Source organism: Nilaparvata lugens, chromosome 5, assembly GCF_014356525.2.
Source record: "Nilaparvata lugens isolate BPH chromosome 5, ASM1435652v1, whole genome shotgun sequence".
In the NCBI taxonomy this organism is placed as follows: domain Eukaryota; kingdom Metazoa; phylum Arthropoda; class Insecta; order Hemiptera; family Delphacidae; genus Nilaparvata; species Nilaparvata lugens.
Window position 1 is genome coordinate 48,613,483 of NC_052508.1, and position 27,512 is coordinate 48,640,994.

At 35.4% G+C, this 27,512-nt stretch overlaps 1 protein-coding gene across 1 annotated transcript in view; it reads left to right on the forward strand.

The window, feature by feature from the left end:
• LOC111060808 (roundabout homolog 2) overlaps positions 1-27,512 on the forward strand; it is a 142,709-nt gene that overhangs the window by 88,975 nt on the left and 26,222 nt on the right. The window contains exons 2-5 of the mRNA XM_039429514.1: positions 14,122-14,275; positions 15,179-15,309; positions 17,433-17,705; positions 19,445-19,722. Coding sequence (XP_039285448.1) covers positions 14,122-14,275; positions 15,179-15,309; positions 17,433-17,705; positions 19,445-19,722 — 836 coding nt within the window. The remainder of the gene's footprint in view (positions 1-14,121; positions 14,276-15,178; positions 15,310-17,432; positions 17,706-19,444; positions 19,723-27,512) is intronic.

The following is a 27,512-nucleotide window of genomic DNA, read 5'->3' on the forward strand; positions in this document are numbered from 1 at the left end:
AATTATATTCTTTACAAATCTCATGCAGGATATGAACTGATTTTTGGAGGTCATTTTCGTTTTCCTGTACTACACACAGGAAATACTGTACTACTCTTCGTTAATTAATTATATTTCTACACTGTCAAAACCATAATTGGCATCGTTGTGGACCTAGAAAAGGATAGTACCACCGGCTTTGTCGAATGATAGACAAGGATAGCAAAACCAAAGTTGATCAAATACTGTCATTATAACGTGAATCTCACTATAGTGTTATACTTCTGTTTACTGTGGATGATGCTCACATCATATCTTGACTTTACGTGGGTCATGGAAGAAAGGGACTCACAATTTTAAGGTTTCTGTACAGTTTTAAGTGGGCTAACTATTGTAAAGAGATTTTGATAAATATAACTGAGTGTTCATCATGGTTATGGCTGTGATCGGTCTCCCTTCCAACTCTAGTACTAGGTGCTCGTTTCTTATGCTACCAGTGTGACATCCAGTAACGAGTGTTAATTACTGCTTAACCTCCCTATACTAATGCTGCCTTCTTACACGCTATTTTTATTTATGTTTTCATATGGTCTTTCTCAGATTCAGTAGATTTGTATCAGGAATGTATGAGGTCTTGATTATATGTAGTCCTAATCTTGTACTATTTTCTCCCTGTCTTTGGATTAATCACAAACGTTATCTTCCTATTGCGTATTCTGCTTATCCATTTTATACTTATCAACAGAGTTCTTCCTCTTCTTTTCAAGTTCACAATATTTCCATCTTGTCTGAGATTCTTCACTCCTCTTCCTTCTCTGTACCATACTTTCTCCTCTCATTGTATCTTCGGATCAATCATCCTCTGTTTCGCTACTCAACATTCGTTCATCTTGTTCTTCGTCTGCAATTTCAATCTTGTACAAGAATTCATTTTCCAATTGGCCTAAATAAGGTTGTTGAGTGTTGAGTCGCTGTTATGTGACTGCTGCAATCAAGGCTGATCATCCGAGGATGATGAATGTGCTCACTAATAGCATCTTGTTAGTAACTGTTGTCTGAGATTTAGATTGGACAGCAAAATTTGATGTAGCAAATCATGCTTGAATGAATCGTTCTCCAATGAAAAGTTGAAGATGGTGCATCGTCAATACTTCATATTCAAGAATATGAAACTCATTACCACATATAGCTGATTGAGCCCATTTGGGGGTTTTCAATGTATATAATATCAAATTATTAATGTGCTTCTCATTGTTGAGGTAAATTATCATTTTTTCAATTATTAACAAATATGTCATATTTAAACATATCAATCAATCATGAAGGTGACATTTGAGTTGACAATACGTCAACACAAATATGCTGTACCATAGAGAAATTATATTCTTGAAACTATGTGTAATAATTCTATGACTGTACTGTATACCACCTTCTATACTTCGTCTTTGTGAGCAAAACGTTTCAGGGTGTCGGTTACTAGGAAATATCCAGCTTTTCCATTCGAATTCTTGATCTGAATGAAGGCTATTACCTTTTAACTATTTACTTCAATTCTCTCTGGCAGCAATTAAAAATAATTTCTCAGTGCAAATAGTAGGTACTATCAAATTCTACTATCAGATTCTCTCTGGCAGCAATTGAGAATAATTTCTCAGAGAATTGAAGTAAATAGTTATAGGTACAATAGATGTACATGTAATTTATTCACATTTCAATACTTTTCTATTTATACTAAAAAGTATAAAGATTGATAAAATTGAATGAAACATGCTGGAAGTAAAAATGTATGCTATTGTCTTCTAAATGTATACTAGAAATATCTTCTTCTATGTTCTGTAGCTGCAAGTGAAAGCATGATAATTTCTCGCATGAAGTGTTGGTTGCCATGATGCAGCCTGCAAGTAACGAGCTGCCACCGCCCGGAGCCCGGAGCCCGAAGCAGTGATCCGCACAAAATCTGCGGACAAAATCAGATAATTCGAATCTGGACCGCGCGGGAAGGGCACACAACGATAACCAAATTGTCCAAAGGGTGGATTGGGTACGTCCCCTCAAAATGCACCCTGAAGGGATTCAAATCACGTTATCACGGGCTGGCGGAAGAGTAGTTTCTTCGAATTTAGTATCGTCATCATGGAGCCGGCTGGGCTTTCTCTCTGCGGCCATTATGGTTGTCCGTTCGACTGTGAGAGGCTGCGTTTCGACGAGAGGGTGATTTCGCGTTTTTGAATCAATCATCACTCATACACAAGCACGTGCATAACATCAACTAGCCTGTGGTGTGAGTGTGTGTATTTGGTTATTGATTTTTGACGGTTTTTCATAGTTTGTGGTCTACTGGATGAGGATGCTGATGTTGGGTTTCACGGATGGAGTGATTCGAATGAATGTGGGGAAACGTTGGTGACAAAAAAGCTGTGAATGATGAGATTGGAAAGACTTTGAATGTATCTTCAATTATGATGTGACTTGTATTATTGGCGTTTAAAAAAATGGACATTTTGTTTCAATCAAATCTTTTTTGTCATTTTTTTCAATAGGGTTTGACTACTTGAAAGTTTAATTAATCGGAATAATTACTAGTATCTGTTTCCATTTCATTTTAACATAAATAGTTACGGCCAATCAAGTAAATTTTGTTCTTCTTTCACTTGTTTTCTCTGGAATAATAATATTATCTGAGATAATAATATCTTATAGAACATGTAAAGTCGAAGAAATTTATCTGTAAAGTTGTTTTGTATATAAAACGAATATCAATTCTATATAAAATATCTATAGAAATAGAAAGAAAAATAAAAATCTTAGTACCCTTTTTGAAATATTTAATCACAACATGTTTCGGACATTGATTTTTATTTTTTTATTTTTCTTTCTATTTCTATAGAAGTAGCCCTATACAGAAAAGAGATAAAATATCTATAGTATAACGCCTTACACAATCCATAATGTATACAATAAGTGGGTCTTACAATTTTATCCTATGTAACTATGCTATCGTCTCACTACAAAATTATCACCATCATAAATTGATTTTGAAGTTGATTTAAATTGATTCGAAGTTTGTACGTGATTTACCTCAAACACATTTAATTGTTACACTCTATTACAAATACCTCAAACTCAATGATATAGGTTGAATTTTATTATTATGAAAAAATGAATGCATAATCATTTATATATTTTTATTTTACCCTCGTGTAATCTGCTTTATTAACTTCGTTCCATTTTCCTGCATTTTCGACTTTTTCTCATTGATTCATCCTGTAAATTTGCTCTGTTTCTCCAGGTCTCATTATCTCATTATTCTCTCAATTTCGTAATCTCCCTTCTACTATTTTCCTTCTACATCTACCTTTTTCTGATCTCACTACAACCAATTTTGTTTATTCACCCCTATTTTCTTTCCTAGCCACGTGCCTTTCTCAGTCAGGCACACCATGTGTCAAAAGGTCGAAAAAATAATCTCCACCAAACGATCCGTATTGTTGAGTAGAAGAGGGACAAGAAGAAAAAGGAGAAAGATATAAGAAGAAGTGATGAAAGAGGAGATGTGAAAAGAGTTGGAGCCGATAACAGGCAGCCAGTAATGAGGAACAGCGTCGATAACAGAGTGCAGTGAATAATGGGAGGAAGAAGAAAGAGAAGAAGAGGGTGGGAGAGAGAGGGAAGTGATTGGGATAAGAAGGAAGTATCAATTTTCTAATTGAAGAGATGCGGGCGTTGCCTTCTATTCCTTCTCATTCTGACACTTTCCACTTGGCTTTTGGCTTTCGACTGACGGCTCCAACTGACCAAAGTCAAAATTGAAAGTAATTAAGCCTTCATTTCCTCTCAATACATATGGAAATGAATCAGATCATTGTCACCTACCTTTGTCCAATATCTTTCAACTCTCATCGTTTCTTGGGTGCTGGAATTTTGTATCATACTTCTATTAGAACTCAGAAGGATGTCATTTTCAGCTGTCATTAATGTCTCAATCTATTGTCGGAAGGATGTGTTATTCCATAATAAAAGATCCCTTTTGAATTACTACATAATTGCATTATGGACCTATCAAATGTCGATTACCTATCTCAGTATTTAGGTTCATTATAATATGTCTATTCAGTTATGATTTTGCTATTTTACTTGGAATATGTTCAGTCAAATTCAGTCAAAGTGGGTTTACTGGAAGTTACTTATCCAAACGTAACTTGGAGATGGAAAATAAAGCAATATTAGATGAGCAATATTGATTTCAATAGGAAATCTTATTAAAGAGTTCAGATCAACATAAGAAGGATAAATACAATTGAAAAGAAGAATATATTCAGATGTTTATTTTGATTTCATGGCAGAAATAAACGGTAGAAATCGAGTAAAATGGAGCGATCTCATTCCTAGGGACAACCGAAGAAAAGATGAAGGAAACTAGTTGAAGATGAAAAACAATTTTCAATGTATCTTTTGATTTCCAGGAAAACTATATTAAATAAGTAGATTGAAGTAAGAAAGAGAAAGAAAAAGCGATTGTTGATAAGAAATAAGTTTTGATGTTTCTCTTGATTCCATGAGATATCTGGACTGAATAGAAGAGAGTGAGATAAATGTATTGAAAATAATGAAAAACACTTTTTGATGTTTCTCATGATATCAAGAGAAAAGTGGAGTGAAGATAAAGAAAGAAAAGGGCAAAAGAGCAAATCGATATCCGACCCCGAATCTCAGATCTAGCACCGTGTAAAGGTAGAAAAGGATAAGTGATCCGTCCCTCAGGATACCTGAGAAGGAGAGAATGAGTAATGGTGAGGAGGAGAGGAAGGGGTCATTTGGTACTGGGCCAAAATGCTGATTGGCTGCCATCTTATCAGTGCATCTCGCTCACACTCGCACCTATCTGCTATCTTCGTTCTTCGTTCGACTCGGGCGAATAAATAAAATCACAGTCTAACCTTGCTTTATGACCCATGTAAAAACTTAATGCACGGCCGAAGAAAGTTCTGGATTTGGAAAGGTAGCTGAGAGCTGGCAACTGAGAAATCTCCCAAGAGAGCTTAACCAAGTGCACCAAGCTGAGCGTGAAATTGATGCTCACTCACTCGCACTCTCTCTCTTTCTCTCTTGCTCACTCAATAGATTAACACACTCAGGTATGAATATAGGCATCAATAGATAAACGATTGGCATCAATAGACTTGACATTGTCATAACAAACTAGTCTAGGTTGTTGCAACGTAATCAAATTACCTATTGAGTTTGATACAGCAAGGTTGAGAGGTGGATATGGCTATCAACACCCATCTTCGTCTAATAAAGGATATTTTATTTATCTTCGGCTGCTTTATTGTCATAATATCTTCTTCATTACATAACGAGAAAAAAGTTTCGGTTATTTCATCAATACAAGTACATCTTGGCTCAACTTGACTAAAATGAATGATGAAACGACATTATATCTTCTTCACTACTACACAGAAAGTATTTCCATTTAGATAATGAGAGTTGAGTTTGGAACTAATAAGTTTGAAGAAATATCAGGAGGAAAGTATAAAATTAGTAACTAAAATATTTAAATATTATTTGTTAGATGAAAAATTTGAATTTCAAGAGTTTGCTATAGTCATCATGGACACATCTTGACTTGAATCAGTTTCTTAGCTTCAGATGAGAAAGCTCACAGCGTCTTGTTGTTTCTATTGTTCATGAATCACTGTTCCAGTCCTCCAGTAGTACTTGCATCTTAAAGTAGCATCAAGAAACAACACGAAAATATATGTAGAAGCTATTACTACATGGAGTTCAATATTGCATATTGCATCATCCCTTTGTCATTTGCCACGGTTGAATTCGTATTCAATTATGAATATTGGGTAGATAGGACAATGTTTTCAATTAGAGTGGATCGGCTGTTCAATTTAAGGAATACATCAAAACGCAATTTGACGCGACGGCGACGGCAGTCAGAGACGCGCGGCTGTTGGCGCTAATTGGTCAATGGCCGCCGATCATCGACAACTCATATGTGTGTGTGTGTGTGCGTGTGTGAGTGACTGATTGCACTGTGCATTTAATATTGCAACACTGGGGGCAATGACCTCTCTCACTTGTCACACTGTGACGGATTGGGTATTATTGTTTTAATGGATTCGGTATTTCGGACCTACTGTGAGATGGATTTATATTTTATCGTATTAACAGATTCGGGAATTTGTAACAGCTGTGAGATGGATTTTTACTATCAAATCAGCTGCTGATAAATCTATTGCATTTCTCAATGCGCTAGATGGAAGAACGGCGAAACTTTTGGCAATAATAGAGCTCAAAAGTGAGGATGAGGTAGTGGAATATGTTTATCCTTGTATTGATGATTGAAAATAGTATAAATTACAATTATGATATTATTTAGTCTAGTTGGGGGGTTCCAAATTATATGTTGTATATTGTATCCCATATTAATGTATTATGCTTTTTTGGAAAATAGATTTGAATTTAAATACGATTAAATATGATGTGCGCCCTCCTTTACATTTCCAAAACTAGGGAGTATTACATTTTTCGCAAGGGTCTCTTTCGTGAAAAATTGTTGTTAACTTTCATAAGTAAAATTTCTCATAAATTGAAAAATTAACGGTTGTAAACCATACTATATTTTTGATTTCGAAGTTTTTTCTCACTTTTAACAATAATAATAATAAGCATAAAAGGGCAGTATTGTCGCATTGAAATTTCATCTACTTTGATGATTTATATCATAAGAATCTTCTCATCTTTGGTGTTTTGGTTGATGTTTTTATCAAGACATTGGACAAATTTCAATTCGCATCGGATGAGACACTATGAATATAAGGAATCGTGGTAGAAGAAGATGAAAATTGAGGCCTTTTTGAGACTCAAGATTCGTTCACGTTCCTATTCGAAAAATAAGAGAATGATACTTGGAAACGGGCAGCATGATTCTGAATGCTACTTCTGATCATTGAAGATTTCCTGGAATTCGAGAGAAAAATATAAAGTACCTAGCGTAGAGGAGCGAGTTAGCGAGTGAGCTAGAAATAGTGAGTGAGAGAGTGAGTGGATGGAACAAAATGATGGATTAGATTGGCGAGAAGGGGATGACTGACTGGTGAGAGCGAGTGAGAAAGAGTATGCGCGAATAGGGAGATGAGATGGCTTGATATCTGACATTGGAACGTGTCATTCTGATCAATTAGGCTGATCGTGGTCGTGGTATGGTCAGGCTGCAGAATATGATTGAAATTGACACTAGGGAGGGGGAGTGGAATTGGGATAGAAATTGACCCATTGGTGTTGGAGGAGAGGGGTGTAAATTGACAAGTTGCTTTAGAGTATGATTGTGAGGAGGAGGAGGAGTGGAGAGATAGGGGGATGAGGATGATGAGGGGGAGAAGTTATGCAGACTGCAGGGCAAAGTAGAGTTACACCAATTTGGGGAGTGGTATTGCTGCTAATAAGCCGACATGATTATTGGGTCATGCCAATTAGCGTGTGTGTGAGCCGTCGCTTACAATATTGAATTTACGTAGTGAAGCTTTTGCTACTTGAGATAATTCTGGAAAATCTTGAAACGCAAACACGTCTGTATATTTAATTTGGAATAATCCTTTTGAAAATCTACATTCATAAGGTATTTGAATTCACATTCCAGACGCATTTTTCCATACTTCAAAGTTGACAATAGAAACAAACAAAGTAACAAAGTTGACAATGGAACATACAAATCAAATGTATAATTTACTTTTGGTCATATCATTCCGTACAGAAAAAATACTTTTTGATATTTTGCAACAGAAATATTTCTCCTCTTAGGATTTCTTACCTGTAAATGCTTCCAGATTTAATTTCCTGTAAAAGATATTCCAGATTTGTCTTTAAAAAAATGTGTGAATGCAACCTTAAAAAATGGAAAAAGTGAAGTGTTTACTCTGCTGATAATTATGTCGGCTCAATATTAATGAATTCCATATTCAAGTAATATATGTACTGCTGTACCATTGATTTCTTGGTGATTTGCGAGTGAACAAATATGTGGTGGAAATACTTATGAAATGGATATTTTTTATTTATGTATGGAGATTTTGAGGAGCCACAACTTTTTTGGTTAGCAGCATTCCTCTCCCACGGAAGTCAAAAACACGGTATTCAATTAAAAAATGAATCTCTAATACAAGAAGAACGCTCTGATTAAACAGTTGAGTTTCAGAAATTTTTGTCATACTGAGATAGATCAATTGTAAATTAAGGAGACAGTAGTGAAAAGTGAACAAGTAAAGCATTCTTTAATGAAAACTTTACTGGTGAGTATGTAGCATCTCATGTGGATGAAACTGTGATCAAGACTTTGAGAAGAAGCAGTGGGACAAGGAAGGAAGCAGTGTAATCAAATTGTTGTTCCCTTGTTTCCCCTATTTCCTGTTTTTCGTTGGAGCGAAAGAGAAACTATTTAGGAAACAGAGAATTTCGGTGAGGGAGTGCAGGAGAGAGAAAGAGGTTGTTGATTGAGGAGAGAGAAATGGATAGAGTGAGAGAGGATGATAGTGATAAGACAAGCAATACATTCTGCTCATCCATGTTGTTACCCTACACCAAGTGACAGCAGAAGGGTGGAAACACAGGCGCTTTCCCTAAAATAGGAAATTAATTACATTTTCCGGACGGGTGGAAAACGTTTCAAGTTCATTTCATCAGCTGGCGGCTGCGCGACGAGATTTCCCGCGGGAAAACTGCCTCGGGCTTTCCTTTTTGGCGGGAAAGTACTGAGTCAAATTCATTTAGTCGATTACTGTTTGCTTATTAAAAGGAAACTAATAATGTTGGTGTTAGTGAGAAACGCACCTCGGGGAAAATTCTTGGCGCTGTGTTGTTTTTCTGAAACTTAAACTCAGTTTCCTATATCTGCTATTAATAATATTGAACAGAAGTTCTGTTTGTAAAGACTTTACTTTGGTTAAGGTGTTGTTGACCCATTATTGTCACCACTGCTCAATACAAATTTATTACTGCAGAGATGAAATATTCCAATTTACGATATGTAAACGTAACGGCCGTTTTATTTAGACTAACGAAATGAAGCCATCTACTCTTTCTAGCTACAGTTTCTACATTTATTTTCCCATTTATTGAATTTGAATCACATACAGTATGTTGTATTGAAATTGATGTGGACAAACTTCAAGTAGAGCTTTTTGCTAATCAGCTCCTAATGTAAAATGAATTTGTTACTAATCTGGATTAGTTTATTTTTTCCAATCTAAAATGTGTTGTGATCTTGTTTTATAAATAAGCAATAATTCTTTTTGAATCATGCAACAAATTTAGCCTAATCAGTTGATGAAAATAGTGTCAGTTCAATGTAAAGTTGATTGTAGATAATCTAACTTTATAAAACTCGCATTACTTGAGCGTTTCAGTAGAGGTAGTTTCTCCATGGAAAATAGCAAGTTGCAATTTCATAATGTTGGATTGTGTAGGCACGAATGGCTTTCATTTGAAACCTATTCCAACTTCTGTTGTGTTATAAGTTTGTGTGTGCGGCTGAGGCTGGGGGTGCTGCTGCTGCTGCTGCTGCTGCCTACATGATAATTGCGTTCGCTAGGTTTCACATTTCAAACTCGAAACAGTTCTGCCAACTTCAATAAATAGCCGACAAGGGGATGTAGGTGTGATAATAGTTGTCATTGTTCGCCATATTGGACATCAATTTTGAGTACTGTGTTCTGGAGTTGGAATTGCAACTCATCAGAGTGTCTGTCAGTTGTGGAGGAAACATTGCCAGTGAAACTTAATATTACTGCAAGGGAGTTGTGGAAATTAATGTTCATGTACATTACATATTATATTACGCTTATATTGAGCATTTGTAATGTAGAGGATGATACCCATTCCTGTTGAATACAATAATGTGCATCCAGTGGAATGTGATAATATGATAATTAATAGTCAAGGAAAACGGATGAAATTAGAACTTTTCAGCCGTATATAAAATTCACATCGCCTTGAGGATTGAGACGAGAAGAAGAAGAAGAAGAGGACATAGAGAAAGAGAGATAGAAAAAATATATATAATTTGAGAAAGAGAAAGGGTGAAAAGAGAGAGAGAGAGAGAGAGAAATAAACAAAAATATACGAAAAAAGAAAAAACGGAGAAAAAGGAGTAATATTGAAGCCAGCTGTTGATATTGTATAGATAGGATAAAGAGGAAGAGAAAGAGAGGAAATAGAGAGAAAAGAAGAATAAGTTGAGTAGAAGAAAGATAAGAAGAAAAAAGGAAAAAAGAAGAAAAAGGAAAGGAAGAAGAAGTGGAAGAAGAAAAAGAAGAAGTGAAAGAATAAGAGGAAGAAGGTGAAGAAGGAGAAGAGGAAAAGGTGATGAAGAAGAAAGATAATATAAAGGAGAAAATGAAGAAGAGGAAGAAGAAGAAGAAGAAGAAGGAGGAGGAGGAGAAAAAATGAAAAAAGAAGAAAAGAAAGAAAAGAATATAATAATGAATGTTTTCATTTCAATAAAGAATAAAAAATGTAATTATTATTTAACGAGAATCCTAAATAAATGCTGCAAATCACCCCGAAGACTTCTGCTACTGCAGACATTGACATCAGCTAGATGGAAATTCGATGAGAACTACTATCCAAAAATTAGTTGCCAGCCCGGGAATCGAACCCGGTACCTCCCAATATTATTGCTAGTCAGGAATGCTTACCCTTACACCAAACTGACAATCTCTGGATAGCAGCGCTCATTTTATTCGAAGCCATAGCGGCCAACCAGTTACAGATGAAATTAAATAGAGAATGCATTTATTCAAATGCTAATTAATATATCTAGCAGAAGGGGTGATTTGCAGCATTTATTTAGGATTTTCGTTAAATAATAATTATACAGAGTGATTCTTAATTATGGAAAAATAATTTAATACGAGATAGTAGAGGTAAAAATAAGAAAAAAAGTTCTTATAAACATATATCCATAAACGCTTCATTAGCGAGCTATACAGGGTGAAAGATTTCGCCCGGAATTCAGTTCCTCTGGTGAAATACACCGATGCTGAATTGTTTGGGGACTAGTTTTTGAAAAACTTATGCTGGGTTCATATGGAAAAATTTCTGAAAAATTGAATAAAACTAGTCTGGAAGCTGTAGTGTGAGTAGTTTTTGAGAAAAAAGTTGAAATATGCAAAAAATCTAACTAGAAAAACACAGACTTCTACGTTTGATGCCCAATAACTTTCTTTAATGACGAGTAAACAAATAATTTTTCGCAATAAAAATTGTAGAGAATTTAATTCTGAAAAGAATTATGTAAGCTGTGTAAACTAAATTTAAATAAAACTTAAGTTGAATAAAATTTAAAATAAAATTTAAGTTGAATAAAATGTATTCTTATGTAGTACATTACACCACAAAAATTTGCTGTTTTATGAGGAAAGAACTAATAACTCATAAGTTGTAGCTGATTGCAAATAGAATATTCGGTTTTTTATGAAAAGTTTTATTTTTATATGAAAGTAACATATCTAAATGACACTTAACTTATACCAAAAGACTAAAGATGATGTTCAAAGTGACCTCCGTTGTTCTAAATGCATATGTTCAGACGTCTTCTCATCGATTGTCAGACCCATTCAAATATTCCAGGAGTCTGCTTTATAATTCCTATTCCATTCAAAATCCTTAATCGGAGTTCTTCAATGGTATAAATCAGAGTATTGTATACTAAGGTTTTCAAGTGTCCCCAAAGATAAAAATCCAAAGGATTTAAATCTGGTGACCTAGCTGGCCATGGAACTGGCCCACCTCGGCCTATCCATTGATTTGAAAATCTGTGATTCAGGTGTTCACGAACAGCAACACTGAAGTGTGCTGGAGCTCCATCATGCATAAACCAAATGTTTTGGTGCTACTGAAGAGGTACATGTTCAAGTGAGATAAATAGCTCCTCTCTCAAAAAGTCTAAGTAGATTATGCCATCAAGCCTGGGAGGAAGCTCGAACAGAAGTAGATGATCTATGATTCCTGCTCAAATGTTTACTGAAAACTGATGTGGACGATTAGAACTGATGGCATGAGGATTCTCATCTGCCCAAATATGTTGGTTGTGGACGTTTACGATAGCTGTTCTTGTAAAGTGTGCCTCGTTGGTAAATAAAACGGTTGTTGAAAAGTTTGGGTTAACAAATTTTACTAGAAACCATTGGCAAATACCAGCACGGGGAATACAGTCGCGTGGCAATAGAGTATGAACTTTCTGGAGGTGGTATGGATGTAATTGTTGCTCTTTTAGTATCCTCCAAATAATAGATTGATTGACATTAAACTGCACTGACAATTCTCTCGTGCTCTTCTCTGGATGTTCATAAATTTCATTAAGAAATTGTTCTCAGCAGTCAACTCAACAGTCATAGTAGATCGGGGTCTGCCTGCATAAATGTGCTCTTTGAATATCGAAGAACCTGTTTCAGACAGATGTTGATGAATAGTGGCAAAAAACCTTGAACTTGGACATACTCGGTTAGGAAAGTTCTCTTGATACAAACGTCTTGCTTCAGTACTATTACAGTATAGTTTCCCATTCCATACATTAAATGCATGTCAGCTAATTCGGAGTATGAATAATGTCTAAAATTACCTGCCATTTTTTAAAAAGTTAACACTTAACACAAAAGCAAAGTGAAATGGTTACAAATGACTGGTTAATAGATTAAACAAAAAACACAGCGCGATTACAGTAGGCCTAACTTACAGTTAGTTGTTTTGTTCAACAGTGAGCTAAAATATTTCTGAAAATAATTTCCAGCTAATAATTTATTTTAAATATTTTCTTATTTAAAACAAAATGAATCAGCTGTTTTGGAACAGCTGTTATTAAAATCCATGTTTTATTTGCAATCAGCTACAACCTATGAGTTATTAGTTCTCTCCTCATAAAACAGCAAATTTTTGTGGTGTAATGTACTACATAAGAATACATTTTATTCAAATTTTATATGTAATAAAAAATGTTTTCAACAGTTATTGTTTAAAACATTCACCAAGAGATTAAAGTGAATTAAGATTTTGGATAGGATAAAAATTATTAATTTTTTTCGTGAGTCTTCCAATCTATCCCCATTACAGTTGAAGCATTCTTGTAGCATGGCCTAGTAATTTTACAAAATTTGTATTTAATAAGGTTTAGACTAGTACCATAGCCACCTATAATATAAGATCAGCTGGTATTCTTTATTACCCCTATTACCCTATTGCCCTATTACCATAGGTAAGGAAAGTATTGCTTTTTTGCGCGCGTGTGTGTGTGTGTGTGTGTGTGTGTGGTGTGTGTGTGTGTGTGTGTGTGTGTGTGTGTTTGTGTGTGTATGAGTGTATGTGCGTCTGTGTACACGATATTATCTCATCTTCCAATTAACGGAATGACTTGAAATTCGGAACTTAAGGTCCTTACACTACAAGGATCTGACACGAACAATTTCAAATGCAATTCAAGATGGCGGCTAAAATGGCAAAAACGTCGTTAAAAACAGGGTTTTTCGCGATTTTCATGAAAATCTCTACAATTAATGTCCAGTAACATTTCCACCTAAAATTGAAAATATAAGCTTGAAATTCGAAAAGATGTGATTATTCAATAATATTGCAAACTGTTGTCAACTGTTGATTCTATTAAATCATTCACTATGAAGAGATAGCAGACCTCGTGTGTTTCTAGCGTTATTGTCCTGTCACCAGCTGACTCAAATCTTATAAAACGTCCCACAAAATATTGTTTAATTAAACCACCTTTCATTCCAATCAATTCACTTGATAAAACTTGGTTTTCCGTCAAATTCTTAAAATTTTGCTCACAACGTCTCATAAATTGTCGTTTTATTTACATCAACATTTACTGAATTTACTCCATGGACCCTGGTTTGCTTGTTTCACTTGAAATATGAATTAAAACAACATGCATAATTTATAATTTTACTCTGCATGATAACTTTCATTAAAAATATTTACGAGTAGGCCTATCTATTATTATATTTTTCATCATTTATACTTGAAACATGCATAATATTTATCACATTCCAATAACCTTCATAGCCGTTGAAACTTTCTTTGATTAAATTAATTTGTTTCTGAATAATTTGTAATTTGTTGTTTCAGTTCTGAGAGAGGACTTCAAGGAGCAGCCGACGGACATGACAGTGGCGGCCGGCGGGACGGCGTTGTTGGAGTGTGGCCCCCCCAAGGGCATTCCCGAGCCATCTGTCTTCTGGAAGAAAAACGCCAAAGTCGTCGAACTCGAATCAAACAAGAGGTATGCTATTGACATGCTGTCACCTACAATTCATATCCGCATTAGAATTACTGTTGAATATTGGAACCTCTACTACCAAAAATATTGAAAATATAAATGTTAATATTGAAATATTGGTTTGATCATTAAGTTGAGTAATTTCAAGTTGTATTATATTACGAATATGTTAATTTATGGTTAATCATAAAGTAAATCATCCATTGATGTTATTATAGAATATATAATTGAAATTATGGAAAAATAATTTCCAGTATGTACTTTTATGATTTATTACTTACTGTACTTATTTATATTATAGTGTTTAATTTATCATACGCGTACATTTTCAATCCATTCTGTCTTTAATCAGCTTTGGAGTCCGTCCATTTCGGGTATTTATGAGGTAAATTTAGGAATAATTCTAGCTTGGATATCCCATTGATTTCTGATTGACCTTTCGACATGTAAAAAATGTGAAACTATCATTGGTTATTGTAAAAATTAATAATTTCTCGATATCCTCAGTTTCCCTGATATCACTCAAATTACTCTCTTCTTATTATTATAACTAGCAATTGAATTATTGTAATACCCAATTAGCCTTTCTAACATTATTATTATATTGATGAATTAGACGAAATGAACATGTAAATATTAGCTTATAGTTTGAAATTTAGCTAATATAAATTGTCGTCTGGCTATTGTAAGATGGAGTGGAAGTTACATAAATATGAATTGAATTCACACTATGAACAGAAATATTGTGGAATTTCTCCATATTATGATGTAATAAAAGCGATATATTGTCAGTTCCACATGATTTTGTGGACAATATGCTTAACAACCTCATGAACTGAGGTTGTAGGAATGTTGGATGTAAATGTTGTGTTGGATTTGTAGTGATTGTAGTGTGTTTTGTTGAAGGATTCGGCTGGTGGATGGTCACAACCTGGTGATCAGTGAGGTGGAGCAGGCAGACCAGGGTGTGTACCAGTGCGTCGCCCAGAATGTGGTCGGCCATCGGGAGTCCACCTCTGCCACCCTCACTGTACATGGTTGGTGTCCTAGTGGTATCCTATTCATTAAAAATCAATAATCAATTCAATCAATCAATATTCAATAATCAATTACAAAATTCGGGATGATCCAACTTACTGTTATCCTATATTTCACACAATATCATTATCATCATCCATCAATATTAATTTATTCTATCACTCCTTGTTATTTATGTGCAATCTATTTATGTACAATTTCTATTCTCAATCTATTTCTATTTTCAATTTCTCAATCTCATCTCAGAATCTGTATGGATTCTAGCATATGAAATGAATATAAATTCTATAATATGGAAACTTATAACTATTAGAGTTACGCATCCAAACAATTATTATAAAGTACTGACCACTTTAATTCTAGTTACGTTAACTGTATTAAAAACATCGCGCACTTACAAAATAATTTCCTATTTCCCCTATTTTATCGCGAAATTGGCTAGCAAACGGTAAAGGTGGCAATGGACGATTCGTCCGGCAGTTCGCCGTATCAAGGTGCGTACAGATATACGCGCCGCGAACATGAGCAATTCACTTTTAATCAGCTGACTAAATCTGTATTTTTACAGGAACGGTAAGATACAGATATAAAAAGCTTGGCATCAGCTGATTAAAAGTGAATTGCTCATGTTCGCGGCGCGTATATCTGTACGCACCTTTAGACACAATACCGGAGGGCGGAGAAGCTCCATGCGATCCCGGCTCTCTCAGACCTGAAGTGATGAGCGAGGGTGATGAAGTAGCAACACTTTATTATAAGCTCTAATATACTAGACGTTATTCGTGTATCTATAGTAGGACAACGTTATAATGCCAGTGGAGAAAGATAGAACAGTGTTGCCGATTCTCTGTTTTGCCACTGCCTCCCATAGCTGATACCGGTATATCATGTTTGAAAAAATCTATTATATTTTATTCGTGTATATTTTCCAATGATTAGAAAATAAATTTTCATAATTGAGATTGAATATTTTGTTAATCAATTATATTACTTACATTGTTAAAAACGATCTGGCAACATTGCGGAGCTGGAAAGGATAGCGCTATCGGCTTTGACGAATGATAGACAAAGATAGCAGCACGAATGTTAATTAAATACCGTACTGCTATTATTATTTGGACCTCACGATGGTGTGTTTTTTTTTCTTTTTTTTTAGTAGTGGTAGCAAATAGTCTTGAATGTCTTCATTGGCAGGGCTACTATTAATACGTTATTTATTGAACTTTGCTCCCTATTATAATATTGTTTTGTGTATTTCAATTTATGTTATGTAGGCTATGTTTTTATGCAAGGAAAGAAACGATTGATTCTTGTTGCAGTGAAGGGCCAAACTCTCATTCTAAATGAAGAAATAAAAATAACAAAAATATATTAAAACAAAACCTTGACCTCAATTAAGTTATTGGACAATATCTAATGTATGTTGTTCAGTAAAGCCCTATTTTTTTAATAGCCCAGATAACATTCAGCAAAAACCTCAACAAAGATATTGCATAATAAGATATTATTAAGATTGTATTGAACGATTGATATTCAATAATATATAATTATGATAAAAACACTTCACTTGAATGGGCTACTTTTAATAAATTAATAAACTTCTCCCCTACTTTATTAGGTATATCCTAAAGGTGTGTACAGATTTACGCGCCGCGAACATGAGCAATTCACTTTTAATCAGCTGATGCCAAGCTTTTTATATCTGTATCTTACCGTTTCTGTAAAAATACAGATATAGTCAGCTGATTAAAAGTGAATTGCTCATGTTCGCGGCGCTTATATCTGTATGCACCTTTATGAATACAGGACATGAGATTGATGAGCATGTGACCCTTAGAAAATTGAACAGGAATGAACTTAATCTTCTTCACCAACTTGAAGTGAACCATGCGGAGAGTGAAAGGAGACAAAAAAATAAAATAAAAATCTTCAAGTACCCTTTATTTTTAAAAACTTTAACATTTTTCAACAACTAGTTTCGACCATTAGGTCATTTTTAAGTTTAAATGTGTAAAAAAACCTAATGGTCGAAACTAATTGCTGAACTATTTTAAAGTTTCTAAAAATAAAGGGTACTTCAAAATTTTTATATTGTTTTTATTAATAATTATGATGTTTGCAGTGAAGCCATACTTGAAGACAGAGCCAGCAGCAGTGACGGTAGCGGTGCGTGGGGACACGGTGGAGCTTGCATGCTCGGTGGGGGGGGACCCGGCACCCACAGTGGTGTGGCGGAGGGAGGACGGACAGAAGCCAGCGGGGGGACGGGCCCACGTGACCGACGACAAGGCACTTCGCATAGAGGCCGTCGTCCTCAGCGACCAGGGTGTCTACATATGCACCGCTGAGAACTCGGTCGGCTCCATCACCAGGAGTGCCGTGCTCACTGTGCATTGTGAGTGGAAACTTTTCACGGTTTTGATATTGTGTCAGATTTGAGGATGTGCATCATAGGCCCAATAATGATAATAAATTATTGTTGTCTTGGAAAACATTGAAAAATTTGCAGAGTCCCTAAATTTGGTTTTTATAATAATAGAAGCCCCTATAATAATATTTCTTTAAAAAATGAATTAATTGAATAAGAGAAATACCGTAAACCTTTTCTCAAGACAAGGTTGCTGAAAATAAAGTCTCCTGTTATGGAGTAAAAGAAGGCAATTCAAGTCAATAGCTGAGATTAAAAAAAATTGAAATTATTATACAAGCCATATAAAGCGTCTTTTCAGGTGTTTTTTTTCACTGACGGGTGTCGAGTCGGCAGGCCAGGAAGCTCTCCGATTGGGTTGGCGTTCGGGAATCAGCTGATAATCAGCCAATCAAGGAGCTTCCTGCCCTGTCGACTCGTCCGCGGCCAGTGCAAAAACGCCTGGAATAACGTTTCATGTGGGTGACCCTAATACTGTAGCTAGTGGTAGAAGCACAATATTAAGGGTGAACTACTGTTACTTACTGTTGGGAGCTCCAAAAAGTGGATTTTTGTTCTTTTCATTATTGTAACTTGAATATCTGTGGCAACTTATAGCTATTTAGCGAAACATTTCTTACCAATATCACCTAGTTTCTGTTCAGCTAACTGAATAGTTAGACAAGCTATTATTCCTATCAAAATTTGGTAGATAAGTTAACAATTATTAACATATTTTCCACTCACAATTATTTCATTAATAGGCCTATGTCCATGTACGAATGGAAGGATGATTCGGAAACTGTTAGGGAAAAAGTATACCGTTTGATCGTTATTCATAGAGAATGTTCAATTTACACAAAGATAGTATATAGGAATGTACTATATACTATCCTTGTATCCTATTCACAGAATAAAATTCATGCTATAATATGATGTAGCAGTTCATATAAATTGTGTTAAGTAAGGTCACCTTCACTAACTGAAGAATCTGTCGAAACAACTTGATATCCTAAGGTGCGTACAGATTTACGCGCCGCGAACATGAGCAATTCACTTTTAATCAGCTTATGCCAAGCTTTTTATATCTATATCTTATACCGTTTCTGTAAAAATACAGATATAGTCAGCTGATTAAAAGTGAATTGCTCATGTTCGCGGCGCGTATATCTGTACGCACCTTTAATGTGCCTCATTATACTATTGAATAGCTATTTCATAACCTATATTCGTCCAACTCTAAATATTACAATGCCTACCTGCTTATTAACCAATGTTTATAAAATGATAGAATTAATATTTTTTAGAAGATGGACTGTTACATATTGTACCATAATAAAAAATACCATATTTGACTGTCTGATGGGTTCTTGACAAAGTGAAGAAAAATGGAATAATAAAACACTAGAATAATTAATACCTACATTACTAAAAAATGATCAATAACTGGAATTTCAACTTCCATCGCCAGCAATGCTGATAATAAAAAAGACAAAAATCAAAACTTTTCTCACTCAAAAATGCTCTGTAACTGGAATTTACATTTTAGCGCCTCCAATGCTGACAATAACAAAGACAAGAATCAAAACCTATACTCAAAAATTATCTGTTACTGAAATGTTAATCTCAGCGCCAAGAATGATGGCAATAACAAAATATATTTCTTCCCACCTAAAGATACCTGTATCACCAAAAAAATAATTCTGTTACTGAAATTTGAATTTTAGCGCCACCAGTGCTGACAGCGACGCCGGGAGACGTGAAGGTGTCGGTGGGGGAGCTGGCGGTGCTGGAGTGTGGAGCCGCAGGCAACCCGCCACCCTTCCTGTTCTGGAGTCGCGAGGGCAGCCAACAGCTGATGATGGCTGGCCACTCCTATGGCCACTTCCACGTCACCAACGAGGGTTCGCTGCACGTGCAGGGTGCCAACCGCCAGGATGCCGGCTATCTGCTCTGCTCGGCGTTCAGCATAGCTGGTGCTGTGTCGGCTAGGGCATTGTTGCAGGTCAGTCATATTATTATTCATATTCATTAAACTATTTTGTAAGAGTTCGGCCTGGCTTCTAGGACACTTTTTAAATCTAATAGACTTTTTCCTGGTGAGGATGATGCTCACATGAGCTCCAGGCTTGTTTGTGGTGTAAAGGTGCTGATAAAATTGATTGTTTTATCGAATGGTTTATGGGAGCATGGATGAATAGAGCTCCAGGCTTTAGCATGGTGTAATGGTGCTGATAAAATCAATTGCTTTATTGAATTGGAAGGAATTGCTTTATTCATGGGAGCATATATGACTAAAAAATATTAGTATTTGATTGTAAAAATTCATGGCAAATCATCGGTTACAATGGGTAATGGAAACTATTGATAATGATGATGATGATGAAAGATGAGTAAACCTACAGCTTTAGTTGGGTTCCGAACCATCGGGAAGCAATTATCTAACACATACCTAGATGGTTTTATGGTTTTTAGAGGAGTTGGGCGTGGTGACCCTTACAACAAGAGTAGCAGTCGCATAGCAGGTTATCTTTTCGATACCGGTAGCTTTTCCTTCCTAATTACTTGTAATATTATTACTATATTAGTTATTACTGTGCTAATTTATCCTTTATTCTTGTCAAAAAATAACTCTCAGCATTAAAATTATAGAAAAAAGGCAATCAGCAATTGCTCTTAGTTTGTTTTTAAAGAAATACCCTTAGGTGAATAATTCCTTTTCTATAAGTAGCCTTATTCTCTCTAACTATTTCATGTTAGTCCAGACAAGAAATGCTCAAAAAATGTATAGAGGGAAATGTTTCGAACACAACTTTGTTTAAGATAGTTATGAGATAAACATATCAAAAATCCTCATTCTTATCCCCTGTACCAAGGAGCTGATGGTATTTTCAAAGTACCATTTTTTTCACATATATCTCGGAAATTATGCGTTTTAGCGACATGAGTATCCCGTGCATAATCAACGCTTATGAAATTTACTACATACTAGTTTTGACCGTTCTACAGTGTTGTTTTTGGCAGTCGTTTGAAGATATGTTTAGACAATAAATGAATAAATTGCTTAATCAATAAAAGTTCGAAGAGAATTAATAATGATATCGAATGAAGAGAAACTACTGAGTGAATATTATTATCAAAATACATTATTATATTGAAAGTTAATAAACATGAAAATACTTAACACTACAATATATTAATGTACCACTAGAAAAGTTAGTATCATTCTGGAAACCTTAGTGGCTTCAATAACAATAGTGATTTATATTTTGGTTGTAGGTAACATCATTGGAAGATATTCCACCTCCTATAGTGGAGATCGGACCAGCAAACCAAACTCTGCCCCTGCAGTCAGTGGCCACCCTGCCCTGCAGAGCACGTGGCAACCCCGCACCTAAGATAAAGTGGTACAAGAACGGCAGTCCCATTGATGGATCCAAAGCAGCAAGAGTCACCATCATGCCCACTGGAACCCTCCAATTGATGGTAAATATGATTGATTTCATTGTTATATCATTTTTCATAAACATGTCTCTTGTTTATTTAGTCTAGCATTTGATCCTGATCGAAGATGTCTCCACAAATCAATGTATTTTTTCGTTCTGTGTTGCTGTGATAGGGTAGATATTCATATTGAATGGAAACGACTGTCGTTTTCATTAAAAATATATTTTCTGAGAGAACTATGATTAAATAATAGTAATATTCAAGTATAAAAAATCAAGTACAATATATATATGATTTTTTAAATTCAAGCAAAAGAAAATACGAAAATATAATATACTAAGTTACTATGTTTTTAAACATCATACTCACTGGAAGTAATATTTCTAATAGACGCTACCCTCTCAAATTTTACTATAGTTGCAGAAAACTTTCTGATTACTCTAGGAATTCGTTTTAAATTTTCGAAGAAATTCGAATATGAATAAGGAACCGGTACACAGAATCAGTACTGCCAAATTTCTAAAGACGAATTAGTTTGCAAGAATACCGGTACGGTGATATTTTATTTGTTCTACCATTTTCATTCCATGTCAGCCTTTCTTTGTTATAAAATTGGTATTGAAATGAAGAATACCGTACATGAATCATTTCATTCGGTTCGATTCAATTTTTCAATCATTAATTTGGTAATTTACAATCAATCATACACTTTAGAAAAAAACACCACAGGCTAAACCCCAAAATTTTATTCTATCCCATTCCAATTTATACATTTTTAAAATGTTTTATCAATTATTATTATTGAAATGTAGAACTCACTGAACCGTTGATATTGTTTCGAATCCATTCAATCTAATTTTATTCAAATAGTATTATTTCAAACATTTTCTTTTAATTCGCACATAAACCTGCAATATAACAGTACAAAGATACATGTGAATACATGCAATAATTATGACATAGGCCCCTATTCATAATATGCGTATTTAGGATCTTTGGTGTAAAACTAGGAGAAGACTGAAAGGTTTTCCAACTATGGTTATACTATTAAACATTATTTATAAATATTTATTTACTGATTCAAGATACACAATTATTCATTAAAGGGAGTATCATTAGGTACAGCCCAAAATAACTGATCCCCCGAATTTTGATTCATAGCATTTACTAGCCCAAAAATAAGGTTATGTTTTTCCACTAAAAAAAAGTCGCCTCCTATTTACTGAGCAAACACTCACAATCAGGAAATTTATATGTATCAATATTACTGTTTACTATTGTCTGTCTTTCTATTGGATGTTATTGAGAGAACAATTATTAGCCAATAAAAACTTCTGATTCATATAGGCTACTAGTCCAGAAATTAGGTTATGTTTTTGCACTTTAAAAAATGTATGTCCAATTCACTGAGCAAACGCTTACAAACAAGAAATTTGTATGTATCAATATTATTACTAATTGTGTTAAGTAAGGTCTCTCTATTGAATTTTTAATAATTTACACACACATACACAAGATAAACGTGAATAAACCAAAGAGCACATATTATGCAAAGCAACAAAAATCACAAAATACATCATCTTAAATGTTGATAATGATTTGAATGTGTAGATCTGCAAGTGAGCGACTCTGGCCTGTACACATGCACTGCTTCGTCGGAATCGGGGGAGACATCTTGGTCGGCGGCGCTGGCAGTGGAGAAGGCGCCCGGGGCGCACGTGCATCGCAGCGCCGACCCGTCCACGTTCCCGGGCGCACCAGGCGTGCCGCACCCAGCCAATGCCACCCAGGACAGTGTGCTGGTCGCCTGGGATCCGGTGCGGCGGGCGCCTGGGAGCCAGACGCAAACCATCAGCAGCAGCTGCTCGGCTACACTGTCGAATACTTCAGTCCCGACCTGCAGACCGGATGGGTCACCGCTGCGCGGAGGTTGCTTCGCAGGCGGCTCTGGTAACTATAAAAAGCTTTAAAATATGCATTTGAATCGGATGTGTCAGACAAATGTAACAATATCAATTTGTACTTTAATATAAATGTAATTTAGTAAAAAATGACATCAGAATGATTGGGAGCTCCTCTGATCGGCCAGATTTCAATTTGTATGGCCTACAAAACTAGATGAACGCAACCTGAAATGTTCTCTTCAATTATGTTTCAGAGGTTGAAGAAAAGGTTTTTGGGAGGTTAGATTTTTGCTTTCAAATGCTTATATGATGTTATTATTCAAAATCTAGTATTTTACGAGTCCACAGTTCCAATAACATTCAGTATTACTAGGTCAAATCCTTTATTTGTTATGAGGAACCTTCTGAGTACTCCTTTAAAAATTGACTCATGTCCTTTCCCTTCCCCATCGGAGTGTGCAGTATTTGATCAGATTCATCGAACGGAGCTACAACTTCTACAACTACAAGACGGCATTTACATTGGCAGCGATGACGACAACACTCCAGCTGAGAGCGAAAATCGACTACCACGCCGCGAACGCTCTATCGATACGATCGGGGCGGTCCTAAACTGGTGTTGCGGAGTAGCTACCGACGAAGAATTGGGCGCATACGTGAAAACCGAAACCGACATCACTTCTCATCTCAGTAATCTTCAAGACTTCGTTCACGCTGAACATGTCGAATTGATAGACAACACACGCAAGATGAACGGCATGGCAGAGAACGTGAAGAAAGTATTGAACAACATGAAGCATGACCTTATTCTTTGGCAAGAATCATTCACCCAACAGAATAAGTTTCAGAAAGGGAATACTACAACCGATGTACTGAAAACACACTGAGGACTACTATTTTCATGTATATGATGACTCTATCTAACACACAATGAAATCGACATGAGATGCTACAATCAACAACTTTCTCATCACGTCATTTCAAAAGAAGACCTAAACAATCGACTTCAAGAACTCGAAAAGAAAATAAACAAGAGAAACTTCACCATATCAACAAAAGACAACGATAAAATTCAAAACTTGAACTAACATCCTGCAGAAAATCCGACAACGAACTATTGGTTACCCTCAAAATACCAATAAAGAAGAAAAATTCAACTATTTCATTATTTCCGCTTCATTGGAATGGTCATACCTGCCGTTTGACCTCCCAACATCACCTGATACTTAGAGAAGAAAATAAACTGCAAATCCTGTCAGATGACGAAGAAGACGATTGCCAGTTCAAGCAGAAAGGCCTCTGCTTGATTCCGAGGAAAAAGATGTCGAACTCCGCCACCCAAGCCACTTGTCTCCACCTTCTAACATCAGAAGCAGACGTATCGGAGCTACGAGAAGTCTGCAAATTTGATTGTAAAGCAACTGACAATCAAACCCTAATCACTCGCCTACGAGAAGACACCTTCCTATTCCACAACACCGGCAAAAAGACGACAATTCGCTGTAAAAACTCACAACTGAGGTCCCAAGCAACAGTCCAGGAACCCTATCACTCCACATCCCTTGCAACTGCGAACTTCAAGACGACAACGGCGACGTACTGATAAGCACTCTTTATCCTTGCGACTCCCGTTCCCATCCTTCTCCAGCTATTAAACTTAATTCCTACATGTGGACAAATTTATCTAAATTGAGCATCCCAATTTTTAAACATGAGACTCTGCCTCAGTACTTAAACCTTTCGGAAATTTTAAATGAAAATTGGCACTTGAATTTTTCAAAATTTGAAGAGCACAACTCATTCTCAGAAGACATTTTCCATCATGTTGAAATGCCAAATAACTTTGATTTGTTAGGGGTGAACAATAAACTGATCATTTATATTATTATTGTCTGGCAAACACTGATAACTGTTATATTCTTGTATTTATGTCTTCAAAATTATATTAAGAAGAAAGCAAATCAACTGAGAGTCCCGAAACGTACTCCAATTGTGGACTACCCACAGGAGCTTTAAGAATATATTGTGTTTTAGTAAAGTAGTATGTAATGAAATCATTAAAATAATGGGTTAGGATATAGGAAACTATGCAAATAATAATTACTTATTCACTATTATTGTATCCATTTACTCTTTTATGCTATCGATTCAAATATTTTCCCAGATTAGAAGATAAACTATTTCAATTATTATTATTATTCTTATTTTCAAGGTCCACAATATTATTTTGCTTACTCGAATACTATTCGGACTTGATGTTTAATTTTTGCATTATGATTCAATTTATTACTCTCGTAGATTTTGTAGGTTTAATTTTATTCATCAATATAATTGAAATTTTTTCCATTCAATTCTTATTCAGATATGATGAATTGAATTGTTGATTTGAAGTTGATTGATGTGTTAGGCTAAGTTTGATTTTTATGAATTAGTTCAATATAATGTAATTTATATCACTTGCATTTAGCTTATGAATTGGCACTCACATAGATTTAAGGTATCATTGAAAGTTATGTTACATATAAATATCCAATTAGAATAATATTGTGAATAATAATAATAATTTTAGCTTGCGGTAATTTTGACTTTAATTTTTGAAATATTATTGAAATGTGTAAAAATTAACTTAGAGAGATGCCGTTTTTTCGATAACTTCGGCCGAAGTTTAGGGGACCCGGGGATGTAATAGAACTCATAATTTTTATTATTTGTCATGAATTTTCACAATGAATAGATAAATTGCTGACGACGGTGAAAATTCATGACAAGTAAAATTATGAAAAAATGAGAGGCTAGTCAGTCGGTTACGAGGACGGGACCTGGAGCTATCTACTGCAGATAATCGGGCCCGGCTCTACCCTTCTTTTCCGAGACACCATTTTCCTGGTTCAGTGAGCTAATATTATCAATTTTATTATTATATATTATTCATCTTTTTTTATTGAAGGCAAATCCTGTAATTATTCTATTGTTTGTTTAAAAAGTTTTCTCAATATTATTTTTATTTAAGTTTCCAGTTTCATTTTGAGTTACAATTTGATTAAATCGATTACTTAGTTCTCCAAAATATAACTGTTTTGTTTATTATTTTAAAATATAGTTCCTTTCTCATGAGTTATAGAGTTAGATCAATTTAACCTCTCGCAAGCCAAGCGATTCCCCTATTATAAATTGTTACCATAATGTCTAGGGTTGTTCTCACAACCTTATAATACCATCACAATACCATACATAATATAACCCCAATATATGCCTAATTCTAAATACCCCATTACAATTAGTATTATTATAGTATAATTAGTATTATAAATTAGTAGTATAAATTAGTAAGGTCACCTTCACTAACTGAAAAATCTGTCGAAACAACTTGATATCCTAAGGTGCGTACAGATTTACGCGCCGCGAACATGAGCAATTCACTTTTAATCAGCTGATGCCAAGCTTTTTATATCTATATCTTATACCGTTTCTGTAAAAATACAGATATAGTCAGCTGATTAAAAGTGAATTGCTCATGTTCGCGGCGCGTATATCTGTACGCACCTTTAATGTGCCTCATTAGACTATTGAATAGCTATTTCATATCCTATATTCGTCCAACTCCAAACTACAATGCCTACCTGTTTGACAATGCCTGTGTGTTAACCAATGTTTATAAAATGATCGAATTAATATTTTGTGGAAGATGGACTGTTTCATATTTTACCATAATTAAAAATACCATATTTGACTGTCTGAGGGGTTCTTGACAAAGTGAAGAAAAATGGAATAATAATACACTAGAATTAATACCTACATTACTAAAAAATGATCAATAACTGGAATTTCAACTTCCATCACCAGCAATGCTGATAATAAAAAAGACAAAGTCAAAACCTTTCACACTCAAAAATGTTCTGTAACTGGAATTTACATTTTAGCGCCTCCAATGCTGACAATAACAAAGACAAGAATCAAAAATTATCTGTTACTGAAATGTTAATCTCAGCGCCAAGAATGATGGCAATAACAAAATATATTTCTTCCCACCTAAAGATACCTGTATCACCCAAAAATTCATTCTGTTACTGAAATTTGAATAGCGCCACCAGTGCTGACAGCGACGCCGGGAGACGTGAAGGTGTCGGTGGGGGAGCTGGCGGTGCTGGAGTGTGGAGCCGCAGGCAACCCGCCACCCTTCCTGTTCTGGAGTCGCGAGGGCAGCCAACAGCTGATGATGGCTGGCCACTCCTATGGCCACTTCCACGTCACCAACGAGGGTTCGCTGCACGTGCAGGGTGCCAACCGCCAGGATGCCGGCTATCTGCTCTGCTCGGCGTTCAGCATAGCTGGTGCTGTGTCGGCTAGGGCATTGTTGCAGGTCAGTCATATTATTATTCATATTCATTAAACTATTTTGTAAGAGTTCGGCCTGGCTTCTAGGACACTTATTAAATCTAATAGA